This window comes from Ochlerotatus camptorhynchus, unplaced genomic scaffold (assembly GCF_037179485.1).
Source record: "Ochlerotatus camptorhynchus isolate MF236.1 unplaced genomic scaffold, CSIRO-AGI_Acam_v1.1 ptg000503l, whole genome shotgun sequence".
NCBI classification, from domain to species: Eukaryota; Metazoa; Arthropoda; class Insecta; order Diptera; family Culicidae; genus Ochlerotatus; species Ochlerotatus camptorhynchus.
The window spans coordinates 3,454,881-3,481,934 of record NW_027040988.1 but is presented as its reverse complement, the minus strand read 5'-3'; the positions used below and the strand labels follow the sequence as shown (position 1 = coordinate 3,481,934).

General features: G+C 36.1%; 1 protein-coding gene across 14 annotated transcripts in view; it reads left to right on the top strand.

Annotated features, from left to right (window-relative positions):
- LOC135712708 (MAP/microtubule affinity-regulating kinase 3-like) overlaps window positions 1–27,054 on the top strand; it is a 384,511-nt gene that overhangs the window by 308,883 nt on the left and 48,574 nt on the right. For 8 of the 14 annotated variants that reach the window (XM_065235715.1, XM_065235710.1, XM_065235711.1 and 5 more), the window contains 2 exons: window positions 8,007–8,181; window positions 9,196–9,348. In XM_065235715.1, the coding sequence (XP_065091787.1) occupies window positions 8,007–8,181; window positions 9,196–9,348 (328 nt within the window). The remainder of the gene's footprint in view (window positions 1–8,006; window positions 8,182–9,195; window positions 9,349–27,054) is intronic. The other 6 variants (XM_065235722.1, XM_065235720.1, XM_065235721.1 and 3 more) reach the window with 1 other exon arrangement.

Below are 27,054 nucleotides of genomic sequence, written 5' to 3'. Positions count from 1 at the left end.
GAACATTTACTGAACTCAAAAGCCCTTCAAATTTATACTGGAAGTTCTTTGGACATCCCCTTGACAGTTTTTCAAACTTCCTTTAAAAAGGTTTCCACTTTGAAGTTCTTTGAACATACCCTCTATAACTTTGGGCCAAGTCCAAACTCTCCTTCTTCATCTTCTTGATATTAACGCTGTTGCATGCAAAATTGTTACTGATTCGGCTTGCTAATACCGTGCCATAACTGACTAGTGACTAGGCAATATGAAAGGCCTTAAGGTGATACGGCACGTCATGCAACAATGGCTGCCCATACAATCATTAAATAAACGTGTTTTGGTATGCGTACGAAAGACATCTTCATACAAAACAGTAAATTACTAATTACATACCTTAAAACATGGGGCTGAATAAGATCTGGATTCACGCATTGGTAATATTTGCATTAAAAAGTACGATCAGCCGATTTTGTTTTGCTCAGGGCATGAAATTTCAATAACTGTTTTCACTAGCTTTCACTTCTCAGAACCACACTAAAAACAATTACGACACGTGCTTCTACAAACACTTTCAAGTTAATTCACTTTAAAAGATGACATTTACTTAAATAATATCATTTGCATCGTTAAAAACGCGAGCCGCGAATAATTTTGCAAGCTGAAACTGTTTTGTTTACCTTTTTTCTACACACCGCATTACAAAGGTGTGTGTACGAATCATCTATCATCGTATCCAGTGTTGTCGATTTAATTAAAACAAAGTGTGTAAAAACAATGCTTTTATTGCATCTTAAGGTGCATAAACTATGTTCAATTTAGAAATCATCACTAACAAATATTTAAAACAATTTCTTATTTTGTTTCTCAAGACAAAAAATGAAAGTAAATGAACGTATAAATCTTCTATAGAAAACATATGTGTCGTTTTGGTTGCACTGCTCGAAGCCATCAGCTGATATGCAAAAGGCGGCAAAAGGATGATTCGAAAACAAAAACATACACGATAAGAAAAATATCCAGCGGCCAGTTAATTTTTGCCTACTTTTGACTTTGAGTATAATCACGTTGAGTATAATCATATTGTCAATTCCACACTAATTGAGCACAATCAAATGAAAACTCTTCGGCCCACATAACCTAATTTTGACTTTCTGCAATATGGTACCGAGACTTGTGAAAATGAGTCACTTTGGGATATTTTTTCTTACCGTGTACCTGCAGGTTTGAGCTCTGGAATCACTTTTGGACCAAAGTGTACAAAGTGTAATGTTGAATCAATTAAATACTATGATGACTTGACATGTTGGTCTTGGTGGCTAGGCGCATAATTATTTTCTGTATAGGAAGGGGTGTCCTGGGAGGTGGTAGGTCGATAATATTGGCTAATTGAATTGAAATGTAGTGATAGTCTCAATATTGGATCATAAAGAGATATCTTTATCTTTTAAAAATGACGAAGGTTCAAATTTAAAGTAAGATGGACATTACTTATTCGTTACCTTTCTTATTTTTTATCAACTGTTATACATTCGACCTAATAATAACAAACTCTAGCAGCTATGTTTACGGTAGTTGCGGTAGTGCATGATGTACACTCACTCCACTACAGCATCAATGATAATCAATTCACTGACACATAGAAAGGAGAGAAAAAAGCAAAAAAAAGCGTGACGTATCGTATCACCTTAAAGGTCCAAAGCCTTATGCGATCGTATTGATCCAACTCCGGAAATCGTATGGGTAAACTTCAAAGATCTTAAAGGTTAAATACAGGCGCCTTATGGATCAACTTTAAATATCTTATGAAGGAACACCGAGTTGATTCATTTATATATTTAATGGAGACCTAAATTTGTCCCTATATCTAATGGGTCAATTTTATAAGACTTATGTGCTCAGTCAAATAATTTGCGACTTCTAAAGATCTAAAAGTTATTTGAAGACACCTTGGCTGAGAAATTTTTAGAGACACCCTAACTCAATTCAAGAAAATAGCTCTAAATCTGTCAATTTAAGAGTTGTAAAAAGTTCTTTTTTACAAAGTTGCTCGAAATTAGCTCAGCTATAAATTTGCCAAACAATGTATACCTTAATTTCTTCAAACAAAAAAGTTAGATTTTTGATTTTAATGATAATAAAAACCACCCTAGAATTATTTGTTATAAAAATGATTGCCTAACTATAAGGAACAACTTTGTAGAAGAGACTTTTAGTCTAAAGTTTCAATTTCAGGCTCAAAACATATCCTTCCACCTAAATCTGCATTCTGGACCACTGTGCAGTGGTTCCCAAACTTTCGTTGATTGCAACCCTCTGAAGACAATTTGTCAAGTTTTTACGGTCCATACAAATTTATAAAGTATTGTAAAAATAATTTAAACTTCCTAATTAATTAGGAAAAAGTTACACATTGTCCATAAGCGGGTCAAAAAAGACCCAAACTGCATCTCGCTCATAAAATTCAATGTTTGAATCGATTCTTGATCTATTGGCCTCAAGGTTTCTTAAATGGCACCCTGCCCAGGATTTCTCCAATTTGGCCATTCAGGCAACCTGGCACCGGTTCCGATAGGATACAAAAGGACATTTCCAGAACCTCATGTACTGGTACCGACCGGCGGCTCAAAATTTATGATTTTTCATCCAGAAGTAAATAGGCATTATGCCATGGTCCAAAAGGTGCATCAGGCCACATCCGAATACCGGGAACCGGTTCCGATATGGCACAAATTTTATGATTTTGCATTAAGAGGTAAATATACATCATGCCATGGATGGCCAACAGGTGGATCTGGCCACATCAGGATACCCAGAACCAGTTTCGAAAAATGTTTCAAAGTATTGATTGAGATATATGCGTTGAATTCAAGCCTATTTATTGTTGAATTTTAAAAGATTGCGACTACATCTTTTATGGCAAAAAATATCAAAGGCCACGTGTCATGTTGGTCAAACAACTAAATAGCATGGGCTCTATTGTACAAACAAAATTATTATAGGGGAAATGGCTCTAATGTTGGCCTATGGATCTAAGGTTGGGCCCATCGCTAAAATCCACTTTTTATCAATTTTATCAAGATGAACGCGTCATTGGGACGGTACTAATGGATATTTTTGGTCGCTATTGAAAATGTAGTAGATTGCTGAATTTATGCATGGGCTCAAATTAGGGGCATTTAGACCGAAATTACATCCATTTCCCCTATGTTTTATTTGTCACACGATAGGTTTCTAAAGCAAAAATAAATTGGCCATTTCCAACGGGCATTCCAGATCATCAACAACCAGAAACCGTTCTGTTGTCTCTGAAAAATCATAAATTTGGAGCCGTCGGACGGTAGAAGTACATGAGATTTTGGAAGTATCCATTTGTGCAATAGCGGAACCGGCGCCAAGTAGCATTAATTGCCAAATTGGAAAAGTGCTGGGCGTGGTGTCATTCTGGAAACCTTTTTCTTTCTTTTGAGGTCAATAGATCAAGAATCGTTTCAAAAATGGATTTTTTGGAGCGAGTTGCAGTCTGGGTCTTTTTAGACCCTAATGCACAATGTGTCACTTTTTTGTAGCGCCACCCCTAGTGGTCGCTGAATGCTTTTTTTTACATCACAATGTTCAATTCCATATTTTAGGAAGGTTAAGAAGATCTTTCATCAACTGAAAGTTTTGTAATAATTCTTGATCGCCCTGGTATCTTCTGATTTGAATTGTTGGACAGTTGGAGATCTTCAGAGCAATACTTGATCAATTTGAAGTCTTAAAAAAATATACATAGGCGTTTATGAAGACTTTTGATCAACCGAAGACCTTTGGAATAATTTCTGATGAACTTAATTATCTTGAGAGAAAATCCGGGAGACATGAATAGCTGGAGATCTTAAGCATAATCTTTGTTCAACTGGAGTGGAAGTCTTTGAAATAAGATTTGATGAACCTGATATCTTGAGATATCTTTCAAGCTTTTCCATAAAAACAAAGAGAATATCCGGGAGACATATTTTGTAATGATGGAATGTTGGAGATCTTCAGAATAATGCTTGATCAACCTGAAGTCTTGAAAACATATTTTAAGAACTTTATGGAAATACTGAATATACTAAAGTTCTTTGAAATATTTCCTGATAAACTTGATATATTAAAAAAAAATGTCTGACAGACGTAACTTGAATTGTTGGACAGCCGAAGAACTTCAGATCAATACCTGAATAACCTGAACTCATGAAAAAAAATATCCAAAGGGTTTTATGGAGATCTTTGATAAACTAAAAGCCTTTGGAATAATTATTGGTCAAACTTTATGGAGATGTTTGATCATCTGAGGGCCTTTGGAATGTGGCATCTGCATAACAGACGCCATCGTTTGCTGTTCATTTCCAGAAGATCGCATTTGTTGCGACCTGCTAAGTCAAAATTCCCTAACCGTCGTCAATCATCGACCCTACAATAAGTCTCGAGGTACTGCATAATCAATTTCCTAGGAAAGGATCCAATTATCAAGCCAATGCGGCGTTGTCACCATGCAATATGCAACGTGAGAAAGTCGCAGCGCGGTTTATCTTTCGACTATTTATCTCCTTCTCTTGGTCGATCTATGTATCGATCGCTGATTGGCTAGCAAACCACATAATGACTTCAAATACCTCCAGTTTAGGCTTAGTTAAATTTGAGTAACAAAAGCAATCGCCGATAAACCATCAACAAGTGTAGTCGATTATTTTTTAAATCAGAAACTACAAAGTGACTAGAGTAGAATACTCCACAGGGGTAATTGCTGGTCAATCTGAAATCTTAAAGTCGTGACTCGAATTATTGGACAAATGGAGAGAATAATACCTGATCAACCCGAAGTCTTCAAAACTATTCAAAGGATCTTATGGAGATGTTTTTTTTTTTAACTGAAGGTTCTTAAGAATAATTTCTGATAAAGCTGATATATTGAGATAATATTCCCCGGAGACATGATTTGAATTGTTGGATTGTTGGAGATCCTCAGAGCAATAAATGATCAACCTGAAGTCTTAAAAAAATATCCATAGGTTTTTTTGAAGATCTTTGATCAATTGAAGATCTTTGGAATATTTTCTGACGAAAATAATATCTTGAGAGAAAATGCGGGAGACATGATTTGAATTGTTGGACAGTATCCGGGAGACATAATTTGTTACCTAAGCCAGGACGGCAGCTCCCACACCTGACCCCTACCTATCAACCCATCAACTAAAGAACCGGGGACCAACGGCTTTACTTCCCTTCTGAAGGAAGGCGTGATCAGAGGTTTTATGCCTCAGAAAATCCCGGCGGCGCCGACTAGGATTGAACCCAGACCTTTTGGGGGTGAGAGGCAATCACGCCACCAGTGCCGCTAGAGAAACGTGTCTTGAATTGTTGGACAGTTGAAGAACTTCAGTTGGATCTTCAGTATAATACCTGATCAACGTGATGTCTTGCAAAAAATTCTAAAGGATTCTATGGAGATTTTTGATCGACTGAATTGCAATAATAATTTATCATCAACCTGAGAATTTAAGAGAATATCTGAGAGTCATGGTTTGAATCATTAGACAGCCGAAATCTCCAGAATTAAACCTGACTTCAGGGAAGTTCTCATAATTCCCTACAATTCCACAGAACTTCCGACAAGTTCAATAAGTTCCGTCAAGTTTCCATAACTTCTGTCCAGTTTGCAGAACTTTCCGCAAGTCCCACACATTTTTCACCAAGTTTAAAGAACTTCCGACTTGTTCATAGATCTTCCGGCAAGTTCACAGAACTTCCGCCATGTGTACTAGTAAAAAAACCATAGAACTATATAACAGCACAAAGACAATATCTGGCATACAGAAATTCCACAGTTTTGTGCCTATAACTGGTGACAAAGTAGCGGCAAAAAGGTATTCTAATTCAGAAGATGAACCAAAAATATTTAACTTGATTGGAAAAAGGAAAAAATAGCATGTATGAAAATAGGTTTAAAACATTGAAAATATATAAATAAATGATAGGGGAAATGACGGCTTCGGCATGACAGACTATTTTCGGCAACACAAATTGAAACACTATTTTCAATGGATTTTCTTACGAAAACACTTCGCTGAATGCATGCAAACGATTATTTATGCTTTCAGCTTCAATTTGACTATATTTTTACCACTGAGAAAAAGCAATCTAGCAAGGTTTTCTTGAAATACAACACACGCAGTACAAATTGTAGCTGATTTCGAGTTGCCGATAATAGAACAGCAGATTTACATGCAGTTCAAATGGAACGGTTGCCGAAGAAAAACTGGTTGCCGACAATACTCACTAGAGAAGATTGGAGCTTTGTAAATGCGTTTTAAAACAGTTTTTGACAATTCTTTCGACTGAAATTGTTAGAGCAGCTGGCAGCAAAAGATTGTAAACAAACCAATACTGCATATGTGTGCGTTCCTTAGAGAAAAAGGCTATAGAAAGAAGGTCGAGAATACGTAAATTCCCCTTTATGAAATTTTTTGTCTTTTTTCTCTCACATATTATCAAATTTTGCATCAGTAGTAGACAACAGAATAAGGGAATGATATTTTTTTGACAAGGTCTACATGTCCAAATAGTTTTATTGAACTATGAGAGGGTGCTGCCAATTCCAAATACGATTTGGCGAGAAATGCATCATGAGCCCTTTTCATATGAAATTCTCGATTAATCAAAGTGAACTTAAGTTCTGATTAGACAAAATTGAATCACAAATGGAGCTTCATTGGGTTCTGAGATGATTTTGAGCTTCATTGGTTTGGTTTTGTGTAAAAATGGTACGTTGAAAAATCAGTTCAGACATGCAAAAGTTTTTGTAAGAAAAACTTTTTTTTCCCTCAAAGTGCCCATCTCGCAATGTATGGACGGATGGTAGTAAACATAATTACCTATCTTGAGGCAAACTTTCATCCAAATCAAACATGACCTTTTTTTAAATCGACTTTAAATTTTAGTGTAGGTCTCAAATGAAATTTTTTTCAGAATTTTTTTGGTCAATTTCCTAAAAGTCATTCATACAACATATTTTTGTTGGAGTTGTCATTTTTCCATAATATTTAAAAAAAAAATCGGCAGAAAAAGTTTGGCCCTTCTCAAATGTTAGTCTAGATAAATTTTGGAAAAACTGAGTATGCAAAAGTGCTTATTTAGTCAAAGTCTACACATCCAGAAAATTTTATTGAAATCTGAGAGGGTGCTGCCAGCTTCGATTCGATTTGGCGCGAAATGCGTCTATTCTTAACCGTTGTTTACAAGGTCGCTCATACCACCCCGACAGGGTGCTCATTTTACCCCAACAGTTTAATTTCGGTTACAAAACGAACATTTTTAAGTCTTCTTGCATAAGATTCAAACGTTTACTTTAATATTCAATTTGTGGTCAAACTGCCCCACTTTCCTCTAATAGTGCCACCGCCTGTGGCGCTCATGATTAATTCCCTTGCATTTGACGTTTACACCCTACCGTCAACTGTTGAGCGTACTGCCCATGACGGTAGAAGTTAACAGTGTTTTACAGTGAATAATATTCAATGCGTTATGTTTGATTGTCTGTGGCTATTTGATTATTGAGTCTCCTAAATAAAGACAACTAACTAACTATTTGATTATAGCAATGGCAGTGAATTTTCCCTCTATGTAGCATATAAAGAGAGATAAACATAGCATTATTTATTATAGTTTCGGAAATTATAACCCTTCATTAAATTTGTGTTTTCTTTATTACATATTTAATATAAAGCAAATATTTACATCATTATTTAAATATTTAAAGAAGGAAACATTCCCATTTTAATCAAAGTACATAAAGAAGAAAATACTTCGGGAAATATTTCGTTAAATATCAACACCTTCTAAGAAAGAAATTCTACATTCTGTATTAAAATATTAAGTCATGCCATTAATCAGTTGAATTGAGCAGGGGAGAGCGTCTGCATTTCATATATTGGGGTTAAACAAAACCCAAATTCATTTAAAAAAAACATCCATCTAACCTCTTAACCTTAATCCACCACCAGCATCGATCTCCAGCCCGGCGAAGCCCCGTACCACCAGTACGACCACCGGGAAGTTCGACCCGAGCAACGGTAACCGAACGGTCGGTCCCAGTGCCGGCCTGATGCCGAGACGGTCCACGACGCTATACGAGAAGACATCCTCGACGGAAAAGACAAACGCCACCACGGATTCCACGTACGTATTCCTTTCCCCATGCTGGAGTATTTCAGGCCTAGTTTATCCTGAGATTTTGCTAGGCGCTAGGCCAACCGCTCTCTCATCTGCCACATTTTAGCGTTAAGTCAAATAACACGCATATCGTACGTCATTGCCCATACATTGTGCTAGGGAAGTTCTTTTTCTTTGTTCCATTGATCTCAGTTAAATCAACCAGTTCGACGAATTTCGAGGCTCTTTGCGTTCATTTCACAAGTTTGCGATTTTCTTTTTGCATTTTGAATAGCTTTCCGTTAGTATTTTCTCATGCAGAACAATTTTCCGTAAATTGATAACTTCCGAAAATAGAATAGTTTCACATCCGACACAATTGAGGTTTCCACCCCTAATCTGTCCAGCTCTTTTGATTTAAATCTACAAATCAACTAGGGAGCCTCAATTTGATGGGTACCAGATCAACTTATTAAAGGATAATGTGTGTCATTTTTCTGTTGGATTTCCGTTGCCCTTTTTTGCGCTGTACAAAGAGTAGATCTTTCATCGTTTTCTCCATGATTTATTCATCGATTGCTGTTATTCGTTCCCTTTTATAAGCCTTTCAGACTAATATGTCACACAATTTGCATTTGTTTTACTAATTAGCATTTTGTTTGTTTTAACATTTGCCCAATGTTTCTAATGTTGCCGTTTTGATTTATCAATAGAAGAAAACTTATTAACCATCACGAACTACGATGTATACTAATGAAGACCAAATTTTCCAACCGATTTTCTCTTTTTTCTCTCCCCTTTTTATCTCTTTTTCTCTTACGAAAAAATAACCCTAACCTCAAAACCCAAAACAAACAAAAAACATAAACCGCGTAAAACCACCACCTCCCTTCGATTCGAACCGCACCTCGAATGATGTCGCTCTGATTCACGAACTTTGCCACGCTCAACCGAAATTGACAAATGCACCAAAACAAAAACAATAAAAACAACATCAAAACTAACACCCATGCATGATCAACAAACACAAACAAACCACAGCTTCATTGGTCCGATACCGGAATTCACCCGTGGCAGCTCGGCCGGAGCGGGCAGTGGCAAAGGTCACGTGAAGAGTGCATCCGTATCGAGCCCGGGACCGTCGGCCGACAGTAGTACCAACAGCGCCGCCACAACCGATCCCCTCCGTCAAAGGTATTGCTTGGAGATGTGATAGGCCTCCGCGAGTGCCCCCATTCTCTCGTTTGGTTTTGTTTTCGTTACTCAACAATTTAGTTCTCACATACTCTCTCTGTCTCTCTATTTCTATATATTTATCTATATTGACATATCGGTAGACAACACCATCACCACCATAATTTACCATCATAATCTTCATATTTTGCTATCACCACTACCATAATTGAAATCATCGTTCATTGTTTTGACATTTTTCAGTTTTTTTTTTTTTAGATTTTTTGGTTTATTAATTTTTACGATTTTCTTTTCGGTTTGGATAAAGTTTTTTTTTTATTTTCTAATACTTATCGACATTCGATGTGTGACGGCTTCGTAGTTTCTAATGTAAATATCGTTCATTTTATTTGCTCTTTTGATACCTTTATAACATTTGTCATTTGCAGAAAAATAGCAGTATTTGAACTGTTCTCATTGGAAAGGAATAGGAAATTCAATTTTCTTTTATGTTAATTTTGTAGCTCGTGAGAAATTTACTTATGCAGACGTAACGTTAAATGCTTTATGGTTTATTTATTACCAATGCAGTCTTTTTTGATCCAACTGATGGTTATATTTTTTGTTGACCGGTGTTAAAGCGAAATTTCAGGGTAGAGAATGCTTATTATTTTTCGTTCTAGTAAACTTTCGTAACTTTCTAAAGCTACACCAGTGGAAGACAAAAGTTTGACAAATTGTGAAATTCGATCTCTGTTTTGGTTAATAGAAATTCAAATTATATGACATAATTATTATAGACTACAGACAGGCGTTCAAACTAGAACAAAATTTAACAATATTTCTGTATTTACATGAAAATACGTTGGAACTTTAGCGTCGCCTTGCTTAATGACATGTTGCCTCTTTGCATATTATAGTTGAAGTTTATAATCGCGTGTTTACAACTCAAAGAATCTACAACATTTGCCCGAATGACACTACCCCGTATGACATTTACGTAAACATTACAAAGCCTGAATCGTTTGAAACTAGTCAGTATTTGTTACACTGTAAACAATTTCTGAAATGGTTAAATAGCTTCTAAAAATAATAGATGCTGTATAAAGAAAGAGGGAGGGATTAGTGATTTCCACTACCTTACTTGCTCATCCTTGACAGATACGCGTATTTTGTCTACAATGTGTAGACTTCTTCAGTATCTTCTACTAATACTAGACTACATCACGTCTACATTCATGAGGAGTAGATTCTGATTTCTCATCAAAGTTTCAAATACTTAAAGTAATGTTTCAAAGCTCTGAAAAGAACTGCTCTTAATAAACATGAAAAAAATCTAGTAAATTCGATTCAAACATTCAAACATATGCTTGCAAATTTGCTCAAAAACTATTTTGGAATCTCAAAGTCTTAAACAGCCGTGCAATTTCTCATTACAGCTAAATGATATTTTTCGGAATTATGAAAATATGAGATACTATAATGATAATTTTTATTTGTAAGAAGCAAGAATGGGTGATAAAGTTTGTGTGTGACATAGACAATTTGTTACTTTTGCTTTCAGAAGGTTACTACTAGCGATTTTACGATCGCTGATTGCTCGCTCATCGCGTTGCTCATCGTTACAGCTAATCGCTATTGTGACCCTCTGAAAGCTAAATTGACAGGTTTTATGTATCATACAAACACTTTACCTTCTCTTTTTGCATCTTGTAAATAAGAATTATCATTAAAATATTGCATAACTTCATAGATTCGAAAAATAGCATTTTAGCTGTAATGAGCATATTAGCTTGGTCTTAAATGTAAACTTCATTCACAATAGAGCAGTTCCAGGCGAAAAAGTGAAAAAAATAGATTTTGAATCGACCTTCTCCGACTTGTATGCGTACTTGTTTGTTATGGGCAATGAATCTCATTTTTGCTCAAATTCGGCCATTTGGGATCTTGTAAATTTTTCAAAACGGCGTCCGTGAAATTTAAATAAAAATTATAGCTCGTAAACCAGTTCTTTGATCGAAGTGGTGCCTGAGACAAAGAAGTAGAGCAAAATTATGCCTTTCTGGGAAAAATATTTTTTTTTAATTTTTTTAAAGTCAAAATTTAATAAAAAAAATTTAAACCCCAATTTCTTAAAAAATTTTGCCTAAGAAAAAAGGATTGCAAAATGCAAATTTTTGGAATGCTCAAAGCAATGGACACTTAAAAATTGAGAAACATCGTAGAACAAGAACTTTTGGTGAAATTTTTGAACTTTTTGTTAGTACACTTTTTTGTGTATTTTTCACAAAAAAAAAAAATGTCTCAAAAATTGTTTTCTGAGTAAGAAAATCTTTTTTTAAAAAATTTCTAAAATTAGACCGAAAGTTTTTATTCTACGATTTATGTCAATTTTTAAGGGTCCAGAATTTGCATTTCTCATGACGTTTAAAAAAAATAATGTGTATAATCTAACATTTTGAGATATTTAGGTTTGTAATATTTTTTGTGTGGAGCTGCTTAATATAAAGAGCTTTTTGAGTGTGTTGATTTATTTCATTTTAATCCCGTTTTAATTGCTTATCTTTTAACAGATACGCGTATTTAGTCTACTGCTTGCAGACTTCATTAGTGTCAAGTACTCAACGTCACTTAGCACTGATGAAGTCTGCAACGAAATACGCGTATCTGCCAAAAGATAAGCAATTGTCATGGAATTAAAAGGAAATAAATCATCACACTCAAAAAGCTCTTCTTAAAGGGATTCCGTTAAGGGGTTTGACATGATTAAAAGATTGCTTTGTAAAAAACAATCTCCTAAAATTATTAAATTATGATTTTCAATTAACATTCTGATATTCCGTAAGATTTCCCAAGTCGGATGAAGAGCTTCTCATGATTGAAAGAATGAAAATCAGTTATTATTATTTTCGGACTAGTGGCAGGGATGTTATTTCCTCTTGGGTAGTGCACAATGTGGTGATTTCAACCAGCCTACTCCAAGAGAAGCATAACCTCTCTTACCTGTACCCATCCTTACACATGATGCTCGTCGACTTAATGAGTAAAAGTATTATAGAGGAGAGAAAACGAAACTTGCACAGTGAACTGCATGCGCTCCTCAACTTTCTTCTTCTTTGTGCAGGATTAAAGCGGAGCGTTGTAAGCTATCCGGAGGGTTCCATCTGGATCCACCATCTTCGATTTCAAAATGGCGCAGACATCGAGTTTCGGCTTCTACTTGTTGAGACCAGTGCTGTAAATTCTCAAAATCAAAAGGGACCTCCTTCGAATAGGCGATATCAGTTGCTTAGTCATTTGACGAAGGCATGGATCATTCTCATTTGAGAAACGCTTGATATCATTCAATTGAGTGCAGTGTTCGGAAAATCACTATCAAATCTCATTCATTGAGTCTCCCTGCGAGAATAAACTCGCGTGCGAATGTGGCAAGCAAAATTCTTGAGATTCTTATGCATATTCACGCACAACGACGAAAAATCATTCCAGCTTTAAACTCATAAAAACCACTCAGACGTCAATTGATAGCATGCTTATGCATGTTGTATTAGTTTTCCAACCCCTGCTGCACAAACAAAAGTAATAACAATTAATAGCGCCGACCTATAGAGAAATTAATTTTTGAACCTGAAAACTCAGCGGTGATGTTTGCGACGTTGAATTTTGGCAGGCAAAACTCATAGGCGCATAAACTCCTGCATAAGATTTGAGTTTTTGAGTTTTTCCGAACACTGATTGAGTGTAACCTACACATAAACGGAGTCGACATTCCGGTGAAAAAGCTAAACCAACCCGACACCAATCTGAGTTCTAACAAACTCCAGCTCGATTTTGACCCGACATAAACCCAAAATTGACCCGACAACAACACGACATTGTTTCGACATCGACCATAAATTTGCTTGACATTGATCCGACATCGGGTCGACTTGTCTGTTCGGGACAATTTTGCTGGGTTTATTCCATACTCCACTGTCGTTTATCAAATGATAGTGACTGGCTCAATTGACAGTGACGATGAGCTTAGAATGAGAAAGGGGCTCTTCAAATGATGGTCATGTGAGAATTTGTTTTCACAGAATTGATTGAATGGTTGTATTGGTTCATCTTCAATCGAATGATATAAAAATTAACAGCACTGGTTGAGCCCATTGTATTCATATATATATATATATTGTATGGTTTCAGATACGTATTTGGCTACCCTGATGCTGTCCTTATGCATTCTGATCACTCATCTCATCTTCTACTTGTCGAGGCCATTTAATTGATACTCAAATTACATGAACAGTGTTCAGAGGCCAGGGTTTCTTCTTATTATTATTATTCTACTTCGCATTTCAAGCTTATTGCTCATCGCATATTAGCTTATTGGGTGCTCTCAACTTAGTATTTTATAGATGCACTTCCCCAGTTATTAATTGAGATTTTTCGATGCCTGGTGTCTACTACCTGGCAATACCTGTAAAATCCTGGAGAACCTGGAATCTTCAGGGAATTTGATTTTACCTGAAAAACCTGGAATTCTCAGGGAATTTTTAATCAGAGCGTAAAATTATTGACTGCTTAGGCTGAGTGTGACTTTCACTGCACTATTCAACCCATTGGTCTGTGCAGACCGTTTGTACCAAACGGTAAAGGACAAGGCAATGAAAGAACCAACAAAACATTCAGTCACTCACGAACAGGCGACTCACACAGCATGTAATTTAGGCATTTTTCCATGGAAAATGTACGCTCAGTTATTCAAAACAAGTATTGGGTACAATCACGCAAGAATAAACGTGCTGACTGAGCTACTGACTGAGTGCTCGGCTGTCAGTGACTCGTTTACCTCTCAATCATTCTAGCTCTCACGAGGTAGTGAATGATGAGGCAGATGGCAATTATATTCATATGAAAATGGGTCAGTGAACTTGACTGTTTTGCGCACTGTTTTTAATTTTCTTTATTGAGAAAATTTTCAAGGATATAATATATTGAAGTACACCAGAGAACCTTCGTAGAAAATTTAAAATATTTCGTAATACAACCAACTTTATCATCTTCGTTAGTTACTCTTACTCTTTGAACGAAATAATTCTGGAGTGGATTCAGCAACAACATATATCCTTAGACTTGTGTGTTTCTCAAGGCCCTGGAACATGAATAATTTCAATAGATTTTAAACTTGACTATTTTTGAAATCTTGGACTCAATGAATTCATGCTTGGATAATTTTTCAAGAATCTGGAGCGAACATAAATATTCAAGGCTACGCACATAGAAGAAAAATCCAAGAACCCAAATTTCAAATAAATTAAAGGTCTTGTAAAAGTTTCAAAGCTTATAAACTTTAATTAATCCTTGGAAATTCCTACCAAATTATCTCTAGGTTTAATGTCAAGGAAATGCAGAGCAATTTTTTTTGGAAAGTAAAATCTGAAAATTCCTTTCAAATTAGTTCTGTGGAAACGTCAGGAAAATTCCAAAGTAATTCTGAATAGAATTCCAAGGGAATCCTGAGTAGGATACAAGAGAATTCTGTGTAGCGTTTACAAGAGAATTCTGTGTAGCATTCAATGGCAACGCCAAAGAGAATTCAAAGAGAGTTCTGACTAAAACTGCAAAGTAATTTTCAGGTGACTTTTTTGTGGGATTTGTAAGGAGAACGGAAAGTGAATTCTATGTTAGTAAAATTAGAAAAAAAGGTGAATTGAATAAAAATTCTGATGATGGTTTGAAAAGTACTGTTAGGAGTATTTCAATTAAGATTTGAGCAAAGTTTCAAGGACATTTTCAACAAAAATTTGAGGTAAATTTCAAATGAATACTATCGAAAATTTCAAGGTTGTTCCCGTAATCATCTTTGGATAACTCGAAGAAGAGATCCTATGCAATTATGTGGACCTTTTGATAGAATTAACATTAAAAACAAAAATCTTCATCAACCTGGAAATTTTTCGTTGACGTCCTGGAAAAAACCTGGAAATCAGGGAATTTTATTTGGCAAAATGAGTAGGCACCCTGGAGGCTGCCAGCTTGAATTCAGATCCGCTATCTTGGATTTCGGAATCCCAAAATTTACTATCGCTAAAGAATTCGTTGCCTCTCACGAGTTCCAATCTTTTCCCGGACAAGTCACGACTGACCTAAGTTGTATTAAGGGGGTAGTACACTTTGAACGTCCAAAAAGTAAGGCATTTTCGTTAATTTTTTCAAGCAATAAAACACTCAGGGAGGGCAAATATGTTAGAACCCATTTATTAGTCATCCTTCGAACTACAATTTGTATTTTTTGAACTCGATTGGCGTCTCCCCGTGACCGGTGCACCAGGTCGCGCGGAAGTCGGAAAACGGCGTGGGAAAATACTCCTTTCCATGTGATCCTGGAACATAAATTGAACAAAAATCCTGATTAGTAATGAAATTTGGGTTAGAAATACGTATTCCGATTTTTTTTTAATTAATTTTTTCAAAATGCTTACAAAATCGTGGATTAAAAATCCATGTTTGACAAAATCGAAAATGTGGATACGTATTTCTAAGCAGATTTTAATTCTGAACAAGAAAAGCTAGGCGATATCCAAATTTGATGATAACTGGTTAGAGTTATTTCCCAAGCCAGTTTGAAAAACCCCGTTTCGAGATAAATGCGTTTAAAGATAAAATGCTCTCTCAGCGCGCCGGTACATGTTTTAGGAAATCGCTTCGAAAAGCGGTAAGGAATATTCTGGCGGACTTGGAGTCTTTTCTAAATTAACACATCCCAAGGAACATTTTAAGCCAAAAAAAATGCATTTTTTTTGAAAAATCAAAGTGTACTCCCCCCTTAAATTGACTGCAATATAAGTTAAGTGGAATGGTACTTATTTATTAAATAAATGATTTACTACACCACACCAAATTTCCTTAAAGGAAAAAGTATGAGTTTACACTTTCTCATTTGGTCCCACTTCTCAAAAAATAAAATCAGATGAGAGTAGTGCTCCCGCTGTATCGAGTTCGGTGGGACATTTGCGGACATTTGAGATCAATTGTTTAACCCTTCTTACAATGAAAGGTATATATTCCGCCTGGAAAACCAACTTTCGACCCGAGGTCCAGAGGGCACGTCAAAATTTTCCAAGATAGTTATCTCAGCAACCACTGCACCGAATCAGACGCAACGAGTGCCAAAACGTCAAGCATTGTGGTCCTGCTGAATATTTCAGGAATCGGTCTACTGGTTCTGAAGATATGACCAGTCCATATTCCGCTGAACACGAGTTAAAATTTTCCGAGTTCGGTTTCTCAGACACCACTGCACCAAATTGGACACAACAAGCGCAAAACGACCGGTATTGTCTCATAGAATGTCCCATTAAATAGTTTTGGATTCGGTCAACTGGTTCCGGAGATATGGCCGGAATATATTCCAGTAAATACGGGTTGAAATTTTACTCAGCAAACACTGCACTAAGTTCGACGTAACAAGCGCCAAACTACAGGTACCTTGGTTTCATACAACGCTTCTCAATATTTTTGAAATCGGTCAACTAGTTTCGGATATAGGGTTTTTGATCTAATTTCCAACTCGCGCTTTACCTCTCTTTTCTGAACGAGTTTAAACAAAAAATAAAATATTTGTGTCAAAGATGACTTCTAAATGTATTCACCTTTTCATACGGTACGCAATTAGATTTTCTTCGTCCAACGGATAAACGTAGAAAAAGGGCATTCGCTAGGAGCGCTTCTTTTGTTTTGAGAACAAAGAGCGTAAATATTCATACAATGCGCTCTAACGGGATTTATGTTGTAGCTTATGAACTAACAAACCTATTATTGATTTGTGCACGCTGAAATCATTGATGATCTTTTCTGATCGATAAAACGGAAATGGGCGATTACGACGAAGTAGCGCTCTACCCTATGACCGGAATATATTCCGGTGAATTCTAGTTGAAATTTTCTGAGACCCGTTTCTCAGCAACTACTGCACCAAACTGGACGCAACAAGCGCCAAATGACACTTATCATGGTAGTACACTATTGAATAGTTTTTGAAATCGTTCTACTGGTTCTGGATATAAGACCGGAACATGTTCCGGGGAGAGCGGGTTAACATTTTCCACGATCGATTTCTTAGCAACTACTGCACCAAACTGGATGCAACAAGCGGCAAATGAAAAGTACCATAGAACGTTATTGAATATTTTTGGAATCAGTCAACTCGTTCCGGAGATATGGCCGGAACATGTTCCGGTGAATACTGATTCAAATTTTCAGAGAAGTTTCTCAGCAACTAGCGCATCAAATTGGACGTAATAAGCACCAAATGAAAGGTATCATGGTCTCATTGACTATTTTTGGAACCGGTCTACTGGTTCCGGATATATGGCCGGAACATGTTCCGTTGAATACGCGTTATAAAACTAGAACCCACATGAAACGTGCCAAACCCATCATGAGACAAATCCAATTACATGAGAATTCAAAAATAATATCAACGGAAGTCAAACTGAGTGCCAAAAACTCCATTGGCTACATCCGGACATGTTCCGGGTACCCCCGAAGAGTGGCTAGTTCGACAAAAAGTTGTAAGATCAGATTATCGACAACCACTACATCGAATTGAACCCAACAAACGTCACATGAAAGTTATTTGTAGTCCTTCCGAATGCCACTGAATATTTATGGAAACGGTCTGCTGGTTCCGGAGATATGGACGTAACATGTTCCGCTGAATACGGATTCAAATGTTCCGAGATAGGTTTTCTCAACAACTACCCCACCAAATTGGGCGCAACAAGCGCTAAATGAAAGATACTATGGTATCATATACTTAATTGGCTGTTTTTGGAACCGGTCTACTGGTTCCGTAGACATGGCCGGAACATGTTCCGGTGAATACGGGTTATGAGACTAGAACCGACCGGAAACGGGCCAAACCCATCATGAGGCGAATCCAATTACATGACAATCCAAAAATAATTTCGGAACGGAAGTCAAACTGAGTGTCAAAAACCTCATTGACTACATCCGGACATGTTCCGGGTATCCCCGAAAAGTGGGCAGTTCGACAAAAAATTGTAAGCTCAGATTCTCGACATCCATTACATCGAACTGAACATAACAGACTGAATATTTTTATGGAGTCGGTCAACTAGCTCCGGAGATATGACTGGTTCATTTTCCGGCGAATACGGATTATGAGACTAGAACCGAGCTGAAACATGCACCTTATATTACATAGGCATTCAAAAAAAATGTTATAGGATAGTCATACGTCGTTTAGTAAAAAGGGTTAATTCCTTTGATTTTTAACTGCATCGATTTTATTAACTTCACTCGTGCTTGATTACAGTACATAAATAACATTGAAATATAGTGTAATACGTAATCTAAATCGAAGTTTATGCACCATTAAGCATTTAATATTGTATGAATCCGGGGTGGCCACTGAAACGGGCGTTGAGAAAAATCAGGAAACACCCGGAAATTTGACTGCAGAGCATTCCCATGCCTACTGACGAATCGAGCAAACTTTAACCTCACCGAATTCTATGAAACTTTTTTTGTTGGAAAACAATCACCGGTACTTATCTCCTATCGAATCATTGTCAAACTGTCTTCCACTGAACGAAAGTGCTTTTCATTTAACTGATATAATAACTAAATCCTATATAGAACACAATACTGTTGAACGACATTTTCTGGAAATCGTTTTTCGTAGTTCTGCACAACAATTCTAATTTTTTCATCTTAGCTTCGCACATACCAAAACGACCAAATCGCTCCATTGTTGCTTCAAGAGAGCACCAAAGGGACGACATCGATCGTATAATACGCATCCAAGAATAAACTCACTGAACGTTCTTTGTTTCTCATTCTTTTCTCTTCTCCCGAATTACCGAACTTCTTCCGTATCCGGTCGAAACCTCGTCTCGGTACACCTATTTTTGAACAATTTTGCGAAAAACAAAAAACAAAATCTTCGCGCGCTGTTAAAATCTAAAAAACAAATAACGCGACCTCTAACCAAAACTAAAAACAAAAACCTATCGGTGAGTCACAACTGCCATTGTACCACTCTAATAAAACTGTGGAGTCTCAGAGTTTTCTTCGTTCGTTAGGCTCTCTCTCTCTCTCTCTCTTTTTCTATCTAACTCTTTTCACTATCCGTTTCGTTCTTTTAGTTTTTTTTGATTCTCACCGAACGCATTTCGTTATTTTCTTGTGAACTATTCTTAACCTAACTCTTTGGAAATTTGTGTATGATTGTAGAGGTTGAATTTGTTGTTGTGCTCTTGAATTTCTCGAATGTTTGTTAATGTGGCATGAACTACTTTGATGTTTATATCTAAATAGTGTTTTCTCTTTTCTTTCCCAAACACCTAATAAGTCGATTCGCGGTAACCTGTTCAAAAAAAAACATTCATCTTATTTATCTTCGTTTTGCATGGTTTATATAACTTTAACTCATTTAACTAATCTTAGTACATATCTTATCCAAAGCCAAACACTAATTTCCCAACTCCGCTCCCTCCTTCTCCTGCTCGGAGAAGGGACTTCAAACGACAGCAATAACAAGGAAAAGTTATTCAATGATGGTTGCCACTGAGCATTTGTACGACTTTCGCAAGCTGTTGTTTTATTCTCGTCGTCTGCATAATGAAACCCGATTTACGTCGATATGGTAATGCTAGTCGCCCACCGAAAGCCAAAACTTTTGTTGGTCTCCAGAAGAGACCCTATAGTCCGGTCGGAACTTTGTGATATTCATTGCTAAGTAGTTATATTGGGAAAATAATCGACTAATGGATGGTTTTTGTTTGTTAATGAGGCTTCTCCTATTTTTAGAACGACTTACAAATTGAAGTCATCAAGCAGTCTAAAATTAGCCCACCCTTATGATTTCCGTCTTTAGTTCTTCGACGGCAATGTATAACGTAGTTGATTGATTTCTGGTATTTCCTACCAAAAGGGTTTTCTCTGGAAAATAAAAATGTGAAGGAAAACTTACACCTGGTCCCCACTCATCATTGTTGTGGTGACGTCCGTTGACGATGGATTGTGCATGATTGATTGCCACCCATTCGATGGCTATATATTTACCTTGAATGGGAAGGCTATCGCGACAGCAAGCGATTACGACGACGACGACGACGACGGACGATGGCAGCTAGCTCTTCGCTCAAGGTTAATTGCAATCATTTTCCTGGTCCTGTGATTTATAAATGATGGAAAACCAGCAATCGAAGGGAAAATATGCATGTACAAACGGAAAGTGAATCGTTAATCGATAAGCGGATGGGCTGATCAATGAATCAATTTCAGCAGCAACTATGTAGAACAATTCATCGCAGTGGACGATCAACGTTGGGGCGTTTTTTTTAATGAAGGCCAAATTGCTTTTCTGAAAAAAATAAAATTATACGTAAATTTCTCACTTATCAAAACTCATTCGCACAAATGGCCAACACAGTTTAAAACATGAGGCCTTACTCTATTTTGATGATTTCTGTGAAATTAAGCTAAGTGATTGGTGGATTGAAAACTATCCAGGCTCTTAATAACATGCTACTGATGGCTTAAGAGAACACTCCAAACGACGAATGATTTGATATTAAGTATGTCGTTTCGTAGAGTGTGTGAATCCATGATCGCAACATCTAATCTCATGTTCCTCCTTTAACCCTCTACTTGTAAATTTGTGGAGCGAATTTTTCAACAATTCATGTACCAATAATGGTGGAACTGCTACTCTATTTACTTATCTACCATTTGCCTGATTGTTTGAAATAAATCGATTTCAGAACCGTTCTCTGCCCAAAAACGAAGATACGGGTATAATTAGCCAAAAGCAAAATTTTAAGAAAAGCTAGCTTTTTCGTTTTCTAGCTATAAATAAATGTACTAAATCATGAGACAATCATATTATAAACCATAGGAATGTGTTTGAAAGTAATTCCGTTTAGTATAAAATTTTGGAAAATTTACCCACAAAATGTGGATTTCCATTTATATGGCGTATCAGCCATTATTGATTTGTCAGTTCACTGTCCAAAAAATACTTCTCAGCGCCCATACCTACAACGTGATACTGTTTTTATTGCTTTGACATGGATGGCATGTTACCCGAGCAAAGTCTGAGATCAAATTGAAAACTAAATGTGATGTTGTGATGCCTCTTATACTGCTTACTCAGGTTGCTGTTCTTTTGGTCGTTTTAACGGTTAAAATATTAAAATTGAGAGGAAATAAATCTTCGTGTGACATCACATTGAAAACAAATTCTGCTATCAGTGAGAGCAAAGTGAAAACTCAATTTGATAACAAAATGAGTATTCAAGTTGATGTTCTGCTAAGGCAATTAAAACAAAACTGCAGAAGAGTAAATGTACAGCAAAATGAAAACAACATTTGTTATCAAATTTGTTAATCGCGTAAACTGAAATCAAATTATGATTTCTGTTTGATGTTGATATCAAGATTTGATTTCGATTTGCTATAATTTGGATGCTGGATTTTGCTCGGGTAGCCATTCACTTTCACATTCACTTTATCGTGAGTGATTGATTTTGTTTGGAAAATCAAAAACTTCTAACAACAGAACACTCACCTGGTAACGCACGTGCACGTTCATTCCCTCGTGTTGTTACGTCTGCCAAACGGATCGTCTCACTATGAGGAATCTCCATACAAGCAGGTGGCCAACAATATTTTCTGGCTTATTCTGCATCATTCGACAAGTTTTGTACTAGTATGTGCCTACATTAAACATCATTTTGAGATCCTGAAGTCTTCCAGGTTTTCTCAAATGTTCTGAAGCTCAGATCTTGATGTTCTATAAACTCAGTGTGGTTTGATACTCATGTTTACGACATATTCAATACAGTGGTTACAATAAGATATTTAATACTCTCCAAACCATTCTGGAGCTAAGATCTTGAAGTTCTACAGGTTCAATATAGTCTTGCACAATGTCCTGCAAATTTGTATGAGTCCGTTTAGAGAGCCTTTTGACAACATGCACATCATGGATTGGTATCAATGAGATTTTTAATACTTTACAAACCATTCTGGTGTTCCGATCTTGAAGCTGTACAGACTCAATGAAAGTCTTGAACAATGTCCTGAAAATCTATATGGGTCCATGAAGCTCAAGAGAGCCTTGCACATCTTCGAATGGTATCAATAAGACATTTAATTCTTTCCAAACCATTCTGAAGTTCAGATCTTAAAGCTCTACAGACTCAATGAAGTCTTGAACAATGTCTTTAAAATCTGTATGGGCTCATGAAGTTCAAGCGAGCGTTTTGACAATATGCACTTCATCGAATGATGTCAATAAGACATTTAATGCTTTTCAAACTATTCTAGAGTTATGTTCTTGATGATCTGTTCTTACAGGTTCAACGAAGTCTTGAACAATGGCCTGAAAATCTGTATGAGTTCTTGGAGCTCAAGAGAGCTTCTTGACAATATACACATCATCTAATGGTATCAATAAGATATTTAATGCTTTCCAAACCATGCTGGGTTACATATTTTGAAGTTCTACAAACATAATGAAGTCTTTAACAAAGTCCTTAAAACATTTATGAGTTTATGATGTTCCATACTATTCTTAAGCTAAGCTCTTGAAGTTCCACAGGCTCAATGGAAGTGTTGAACAATGTCCTGAAAATATGAATGAGTCCATGAAGCTCACGAAAGCCTTTTGACAACATGAACATCATCGTATGGTATAAATACGATATTTAATGCTTTCCAAACTATTCTGGAGTTCAGATCTTAAAGCTCTACAGACTCAATGGAGTATTGAACAATGTCCTTAAAATCTGTATGTGTTCATGAAGTTCAAGCGAGCCTTTTGACAATATGCACTTCATTGAATGATATCAATAAGATATTTAATGCATTCCAAACTATTCTGGAGTTAAGTTGTTGATGATCTACAGGCTCAACGAAGTCTTGAACAATGGCCTGAAAATCTTTATGAGTACGTGATGCTCAAGAGAGTTTCTTCACTACATGCACACCATGGATTGGTATCAATAAGGTTTTTAATACTCTCCATACTATGCAGGAGCTAATATCTTGAAGTTCCACAGGCTCAATTAAAGTCTAGAACAATGTCTTGAAAATCTGTATGAATCCATGAAGCTCAAGAGAGCGTTTTGACAATATGTAGATCATCGAATGATATCAATAAGATACTTAATGCTCTTCAAACCATTTTGAAGTAAGGATTTTGAAGCTCTACAGGCTCAATATAGTCTTGCACAATACCCTGTAAATCTGTATGAGTCCTTGAAGCTCAAGAGAGCCTCTTGACAACATGTACATTATGGATTGGTATCAATAAGATTTTTAATACTCTCCAAACCATTCTGGATCTTGAAGCTCTACAGACTCAATGAAAGTCTTGAACAATGTCCTGAAAATCTGTATGAGTCCTTGAAGATCAAGAGAGCTTCTTGACAACATACATATCATCTAATGGTATCAATAAGATATTTAATGCTTTCCAAACCATGCTGGGATACAGATTTTGAAGTTCTACAGACATAATGAAGTCTTCAACCAAGTCCTTAAAACATTTATGAGTTTATGATGTTCCATACTATTCTGGAGCTAAGCTCTTGAAGTTCCACAGGCTCAATGAAAGTGTTGAAAATGTCCTGAAAATATATATGAGTCCATGGTATAAATAAGATAGGGGAAATGTCTCTAATGTTGGCCTATGGATCTAACATTGGGCCCATCGCTAAAAATCTGCTATTTATCAATTTTATCTAGATGAACGCGTTATTGGGACGTTACTAATGGATATTTTTGGTTGCTATTGAACATTTAGTCGATTGCTGAATTTATGTATGGGCCCAAATTAGGCCGACATTACCTGCATTTGCCCTATTTAATGCTTTCTAAGCCATTCTGAAGTTCAGCTCTTGAAGTTCTACAAACTCAGTGAAGTCCTTAACAATGTCCTAAAAATGTTTAAGATTCCATGAAGCTCAAGAGAGCGTCTTGACAACATGCACATCATCAACATCACATCAACTGTTCTGGAGATTTTGATGTTCTACAGGCTCAATGAAGTCTTGAATAATTTCTTCGAAATCTTTATGAGTCCGTGAAGCTCAGGAGAGTCTTTCGAATCAAATCGATTGGTAGCAGTGGTGTAAATTCTGAAAATCATTTGAACATTTTTGAAGAAAATGAGAAAAGTAGCTATTCGCTATCAAAGGGGACCTTCTTTGAATTGCTTAGTCATTTGACGAATGCATGGATCATTCCCATTTGAGAAACGCTATATAGGGGAAATGGGTCTTATGGTGGTCTATGGATCTAAGATTGGGCCCATCGGTACTAATGGATATTTTTGGTCGCTATTGAAAATTTAGTCTATTGCTGAATTTATGTATGGGCCCAAATTAGGGGCATTTAGGCCGACATTACATCCATTTCCCCTATCATTCAATTGAGTGTAACCTACACATAAACGGAGCTCTGGTCGACAATTCGGCGAAAATGCTAAGTCAACCCGACACCAACCTGGCTTCTACCAAACCCCAACCCGAAGTTGAACCGACATTAACCTGATATAAACTTAAAATTGACCCGACAACAACACGACATTGGGTCAACATCGACCTTAAATTAGCCTTACATTGATCCGACATCGGGTCGACTTGTCTGTTCGGGACCGTTTTGCTCGGTTTCTTCCATACTCCACTGTCGTATATCGAATGATAGTGAGTGACTCAATTGACAGTGACAATGAGCTTCGAATGAGAAAGGGGCTCTTCAAATTATGGTCATGTGAGAATTCGTTTACACAGAATTGATTGAATGGTTGTATTGGTTCATCTTCAATCGAATGATATGAAAATTTACAGCACTGATTGGTAGTATTGTTATGGAGAAATCGTTAAAAACGTACCGTGTAAATTGCGACTCAGCGGTACCAACCGTGTAACCGTCTAGCGTGCTATAAATACGATTGGCAGCAAAATCCATTTTTTTAAATGTCTTAGCATGTGAAAAATCTGGATCTTGGTAGATTTTTTACATCGTTTTTCTTCACCCGGTGTAAAAAAGACCTGAGTGTATTTTGATCTCACAACTAAAGGACCACACACCTATGGGACCAGCTCCACGTCAAATGACGAATCGGAAAAACTCGATCTTCTCCGATTTTCAAAAAAAAAAGAACTATGCATAATTGTTTGTTATTGGAAATCATTACCATTTTTACATATTCGGCCATTTTGAATTTTGTTTTTTTTTTCAAAATGACGTCTGTCATGTTTTAATAAATTGTAGCACGAAAACTCCACTTCTGATCGAAATGCCGTCTGAATCAAAGTGGTGGAGAAAAATAATGTCTTTCGGGGAAAAACATACATGGTTTTATTGAGAAAAATTCAAAAAAGTGTTAAAGGCTCAAATATCTCAAAAAGTAATCTTCAATTTTAATAAAAAAAATGATAGAAGGCTCATGGATAGCGCAATTTTTTGGAGTATTTGAAACCTTGGACATTTGAAAATTGACAAAAATCGTTGAACTAGAACTTTTGTTAAATTCAAATATTTGCTTTTACGCTTTTTTATGTAATAGTTGTAAACAGTAAACAATATTTGAGACATTCTTAATCGATATCTGTGCAAACAGTACATAAAATAGCTTGCTCACAAGAAGTTTGGAATTACGATCAAAAGTTAATGTTATACACTGAAATCATTTTTTACACGGTTTTTTTTACGCGGTTTTTTTTACACGGTTTTTCGCGATTTACACGGTACGTTTTTAACGATTTCTCGACAACGATACAACCTATCGACTTGATTCCAATCACATTATCCGTTTCAAGCTATAGGTAATTGAATGGCATACTTAAAAAAAATCACAATTTTTGGTGTAAATACAGAAATTTTTAAAATATGTCTATATGGACCATAGCATGCTATAATTACAAATGGCATCAAAATCCGATTTTTTAAAAACATTTAAACACTTGTGAAAAATCAAAATCTCGTAGGTTTTTTCTTACACGGTTTTTTTTTACACGGTACGTATCCTCCGTGTAAAAAAATACCTGAGTGAACAATTTTAGTAAATTTTCAAGCGTCTATAGTTTTAAATAATTCAAAATTTTACATTTTTTTGTGAGCTTTATTTAAACATAAATTATAAATATTGATTGAGTAAAGTATCTCAAAACTATAAACAGAAAAATACCTTGTATTTTTTCAAAAAATTATTTACTTTTCTCAACAAGATTGTCTCAGATGTCATTTCGATCAAAAGTATCGTTTTGTGCTACAATGTATTGAAAATTGTCAAAGACGCCATTTTGGAAAAAAATAAATAACGATTCACAGTGGCCGAATTTTTGCAAAAATATGAATGATTGCCAATAACATACAATTATGCAAAGTTGCATGCAAATCGCAGAAAATCGAGACAAAATGGGTCAAAAGTTATGCGAAATAAAAGTAACCTGTGTCTCAAATAACAATCTTGATTTTATCATACTGTTGTAGATCATGACTGAGACTTGACCTTTGAAATATCGATATAACTTGCAATGTTACTTGTTACGTATAAACGCGAACCATAACTTGGCCTTACAGATTAAAAATTGATTATAATCCTTCCTAAACTTTAACTGAAATGGTTATGGAACTTTACATGAACGTTTGTGTGATAAACTTTTAACCTTGTGTATTAAGTTTTTTTTTGGAAATGGACCT